The 4,975-nt window shown below is 37.9% G+C and overlaps 1 protein-coding gene across 1 annotated transcript; it reads right to left on the bottom strand.

The window, feature by feature from the left end:
- Positions 1 to 1,539: 1,539 nt before the first annotated feature.
- Positions 1,540 to 4,645, bottom strand: LOC126910842 (uncharacterized). The gene is made up of 5 exons (XM_050694727.1): positions 4,186 to 4,645; positions 3,787 to 3,927; positions 3,031 to 3,234; positions 2,257 to 2,499; positions 1,540 to 1,903 (listed from the first exon to the last, which is right to left on the bottom strand). The coding sequence occupies exons 1-5, from the start codon at positions 4,381 to 4,383 to the stop codon at positions 1,568 to 1,570; spliced, it is 1,122 nt and encodes a 373-aa protein (XP_050550684.1). The 5' UTR covers positions 4,384 to 4,645; the 3' UTR covers positions 1,540 to 1,567.
- Positions 4,646 to 4,975: the final 330 nt, after the last annotated feature.

Here is a 4,975-nt window from a genome sequence, read left to right as displayed (position 1 = left end):
CATCATCGAACCACAAGACAATCGGCGAGGCGTCACCGCTTCATGGTAGATATCCCACCCACTCGCACGAAGCGCTTCGCTTCAAGCTTCCTTGTGCGAACTGCTAGGGAGTGGAACTCCTTGCCGGAGTCTGTGTTTCCTGATGGGTATAACCTGGGTGTCTTCAAGGCCCGAGTGAATAGGTTGCTTATGGGCAGACGTGCTCCACCGTAGGCCGCATCATCACTTACCATCAGGTGAGATAGCGGTCAAACGTCGACCCATTAAATGTAAAAAAAAAAAAAAAAAGAAATTGTAACTTTTGACTTAATGCCTTCTCCAAGATCAACTTTATGGCTTTATCAAATTTCATCAGAATTGATTCAGTAGATATTTGTAATGTCTTTTTCCCTGACTAATTTCTTTTATTTTTTTGGGGTTTCAAATCATCCAATTTTTTTCAAGGGGGAAAATGATCCAATGACTTCTTTCGCTTTGGGTGAGGCGAGAGGGAGTGTCAGACTCTTACTGACTAAAAACCACCCCGTACCTACTCCTGCTTTTTGAGCCGGAGTCCCGGTAACCCGCTAGGCAGTCCGCAGTTGAGTCAAAGGTTGTTGCAGTTTCTGTACATTTCAGTTTTCACACGTTTGAGTATACCTAATGTTCTTATGTGTAAATACAAATAGAGTAGACTTTATTAATTAAATTATAGTCAAAATTTATTTCAATACTTCATCATAGGAGAAAATTGGTTGTTGTGTTTCAAAATATTTTTACACATAAATACAAAAAAAAAGACAAACGAAATTGTAAAAAAAGAATTTGGTGTACGTGTATATAATTATATGCGTATAGTAAAAAGCTGTTATTTCAATATTACAAACAGACACTCCAATTTTATTTATTTATTAGTCTAATGTCCGATTACTCAAACGCTACTGAATTTTAAGACGCTCTCAAAACTAGTTCTGTCCTTATCAATTCTTTATAAAATGACAGAGATAGCACGATATTTAAGTGTAACTTAAAATTGAGTAGCATTTCAGTATTCGGGCGTAAATCTACGTAATTTGACGAAAGAGTTCATTGTACTTCTAATTAAAGCCTCCTGAGAGTTGCATCCGGAGGTAACTTTTCGCCTTGTTATTATGGTATTTAGATATCGACCTAAGTACTTTTGTATTAATGTATAGTCTGATACGCACTTAGGTACAAAGTTTTGTCATGTTTTGTTTTGGCATCTTCTAAATTTTTAGTGACCTACGTACTACGTACGTGTACTAAGTGCTACTAACTACCTACTACTGCTACTATAAATTAATTAATTGTGATTTTAACATCGAAAGTCATAATTATCGTGTCGATAAATGATCAAAAGCTCTCTTAGGTACCATAAATGTCGTAATCAGTATGGAAAGTAAAAAAAATCGTACGCAATTCTTATTTATTTCTTGGTCGCTAACACGATCGCCATTTATAAAGAGAATCGGGTCTGGCTTCAATTTTTAGTTAAATAGGTAAGTAGTCGATGCACTAGTAAATAAAATAAAAATAACATTTTCAGCATATGTAATTAGCTCTTTTATTATTTAACTCTTTTATAACAAGAATTTAATATTCCTGTGAGCAGAGTCCTCCCCCCTTGGTGGGGCACTTCGTCTATTCGACGCAACAGATCTTCATACATTTTGAGCTCATACTCTTCATACACATGACGCAGGTTCAGTTCATCATAAAGCTGCTTGATGCGCTGCACATGTTCCAAGTCATTGCTGCCGTAGTATTCTTTGAAGATGGAACGTTGAGCGGAGTTGCAGCGCTGTAGCGCAGTTACTGAGAACCAAGTACATTTTCCTTCTTGGATATCTCTGCAGTTTTTGCCTATGACTGTCTCGTTGCCGTAAGCGTCCAGGTAATCGTCCTATAAACATAAAAAGATAAATAGAGACTTTCTGGAGCAGATGGTTAAGCTCTGTGGCGTGATATTGGAAAGGTTCGTGAATATGTTTCGTTGTGTGAGTGAGGTTACCGGAGGCGCAATTCTCCCCTTCCCAATCCCCGATTCCCCAACAACCCTTAAATTCCTAACCCCCAAAATGCCGGCAACGCACTTGTAACGCCTCTGATGTTTTAAGTGTCCATGGGCGGCGGCGGATATCAGGTGATACGTCTGCTCGTTTACTCGTATTCCACAAAAAAAGAGTCGCGGTAACTTAAAGCAACCTTATTGGAAATTTTTCTTGTTAGTTAATTCAGTACAACGGTTCCCCTCACCTGTGCTTGCATCAGTATTCCTAATTCCATACAAAACTCATGTAGTCCCGCAGTAGCTAAGTTCTGCCCATTCTTCACTAGAAGCAGTACAGCAAATATTGGCAACTTGAAGGAATAGTAGGCTGACTTGTATGTGGCTATATCATGGAGGTGACTCATGGTGAATATTTCGATATTGTCCGTATCCTTGTTATAGCCTGAACATAAGTCCATGTGCTCGGCAATTACGGCTCGGTACGTTGCCTGGAAGTAGAAATAATATATGTTATTATGTCCAGATAATATTAATGTTTGTAGTCTTAGGCCACTGACCGCGTTGCGTCATTAAAGAATGCATGTATTCGTAAAAACCGATAGGTATGGATTTAACATTGCTGCTTCATGGACAGGTTTCATTGTATCTAAGCAAGCATTTGTCATTTGTAGATAGTCTATTGTTTGAGTGGATGCATGCATTCGTCAAATGACGTAACGTGGACAGTTACCCTTACCGACATTCATACCTCTTAAGCTTTACTCTCATGTCTTACAGAGCGGTCCCAGTTCGTAGGCGGCGCTAGTACGGCATTCGCTAGGTGTAGACGTAGCGCATATCATATGTACAAATTTAATGTACAAAGGTCTCTGCCAGGTCTTTCATCATCATCATCATCATTATCATCATATCAGCCATAAGATGACTCCTGAACATAGGCCTTCCCCAATGGATTCCAGATAGGCCGGTTAGAACCTTACGTTTACGTTACGAATGTTTAGGCAATAAATCGTACTTACCTCTTGAAACAAACTAGACATATTATTATAAAAAGGCGTTTTCCCGAAGTACAGTTCTAATACGTCCATCATAGCATGGTGTATCAGCATGGCGTCGGTGAAAGCATAGTTGCTGATGCTGCGTCGCACGTGCCAACTTGGCTTACCATGTCGCACTGTCCCGCCATCCAGGACATCATCGAATACTATTAGTGATGTGTGCAACTGTCAAATAAATAGATATTTTCATTTTATATAGAAAACCTTTAAAGGCCGGCAAAGCACTTGTAACGCCTCTGGTATTTTAAATGTCCATGGGCGGCGGCGATTGCTTAGGGTGATCCGTCTGCTTGCTTACCGGCTTATTCCATAAAAAAAAGAACATTCACGATGTAAACACCCTGTCTAAGCTATTATACTAATATGTTATTATTATAATATGTTTAATTTAAGTTAATTTTATTATAAGTTCTTGTAATGAGTATGTTAAGTTTGTGTAGAAAATAAAACGAGTGATTCTCGCCATCAAACTGAGAAGTTTGGCGAGCTAAACTGTAACAATTTAAAACTGTAATAAAACTGTATAATAAATAAATAAAAAAAAAAAACATCTTGTCTGCAATTTAATAGAACGTATTAAATTGTACGACTGTGGAGAATGATAGCTTACATATTGAACTCAGCCTTCTAAGCAATTCATTTACTATGTCTTACGGTAGTTGTTACATAACACATTAATGTTATATATTTATGTTTATTTAGAAATCAATTCAGTACCATTTCTACACACCAGCCGAGGAGCCGAGCGGAGTGTTGTGTTTTTACCGAGAAATGGTCAGGATCTTCAAACATTTTGTACCCCGTGGACGCCATTAAGCCTCTGCCCAGCTTTCCCCCGGTTAACGTGTATTCTAAGAGCTGTAAAGATAAATAATTAGGTAGACATGGGCATTATCTTAATAAGATAGGTTCCCTATTCTCTTTAAATGGTCTTCATGTACATGATCTTCAATATATTATATTAACGTCTGATAAATTTCCTGTTACTCTAACTGACGAATAATTAGACGTATTTTTCATAAGAAATGTGTCGAATATTTAACAGTTAAGCTAATAGAAATTCAATGCTACATTGTAGAACAGTTTAATAGAAACAAAATAAAGTTAGTCACCAACCTGCTTCATCCATGATGCGACTTCTGGCAGCTGTTTTATCTTAGGCCGTGTTATAACATCATCAATAAATTCTGGAAGGACAGCTTGGAACGCTCGCTTTTCCTTTTCCAGATTTATAATTGGAACACTCAGATTATTTGAATGTAAAGGTCGCAATTGATTGTAGAACAAGCGGCTGTATCGCAGTAACTTAGCCATTATTGATCCGACTCGAGGAACCGACTTTTATCAAAGTACTGGCTGGGAATTTATTCAAAGTCAATGTTGGTACCTACTTACCGTATTATTGACAGGAAAACCAAGGTTATTTATATTATTTCTGAGTGTTGATCACTTATTATAAAAAAGATTGATGTATAAGCTATTAGATTGAGAAATAGGAAACAATAAACGAAACTGTGAGACTCATTGTCTGGTACCAAGGCGACATAAAATGATACAGTCTCATGTATATACTATTTGCGTGGTTATTACAATACCAAATACTTTATATAGAAAGCACCAAGTAAGACTCACAACTATATAAAGGAAAAAGGGAGTAACCGGTTGCTCATTTAGTTTCTTGATCTCAAAAGTCATCAAGATTTAAATTGCCTTTATGATGAGGATGATGTCGTAATAATGAATTCACAAATTAAAGTGTAGCTAAGTGCGAGTCGGACTCACGCACGCAGGGTTTTGTACCCAGTAGGGCTGATGCCGACCTCACAAGCCTAGCGGGCTGCGGCTCGAAAAGCAGGAGTAGGCACGGTGTGAGAGAAGTCATAGGACGATTTTCTGCCCTCAAATA

Source organism: Spodoptera frugiperda, chromosome 7, assembly GCF_023101765.2.
Source record: "Spodoptera frugiperda isolate SF20-4 chromosome 7, AGI-APGP_CSIRO_Sfru_2.0, whole genome shotgun sequence".
Classification (NCBI taxonomy): domain Eukaryota; kingdom Metazoa; phylum Arthropoda; class Insecta; order Lepidoptera; family Noctuidae; genus Spodoptera; species Spodoptera frugiperda.
This window is presented reverse-complemented; position numbering and strand designations above follow the sequence as displayed.

What these genes read in the sequence shown, in the direction of transcription:
- LOC126910842 (XM_050694727.1), bottom strand. Translation starts at nt 4,383, where the DNA reads ATGGCTAAGTTACTGCGATACAGCCGCTTGTTCTACAATCAATTGCGA. An exon ending in TCGGCTGGTGTGTAGAAATG is followed by an intron (nt 3,235 to 3,786) that starts GTACTGAATTGA and finishes TTTATTTGACAG; the next exon opens with TTGCACACATCACTAATAGT. An exon ending in GAATACTGATGCAAGCACAG is followed by an intron (nt 1,904 to 2,256) that starts GTGAGGGGAACC and finishes TTATGTTTATAG; the next exon opens with GACGATTACCTGGACGCTTA.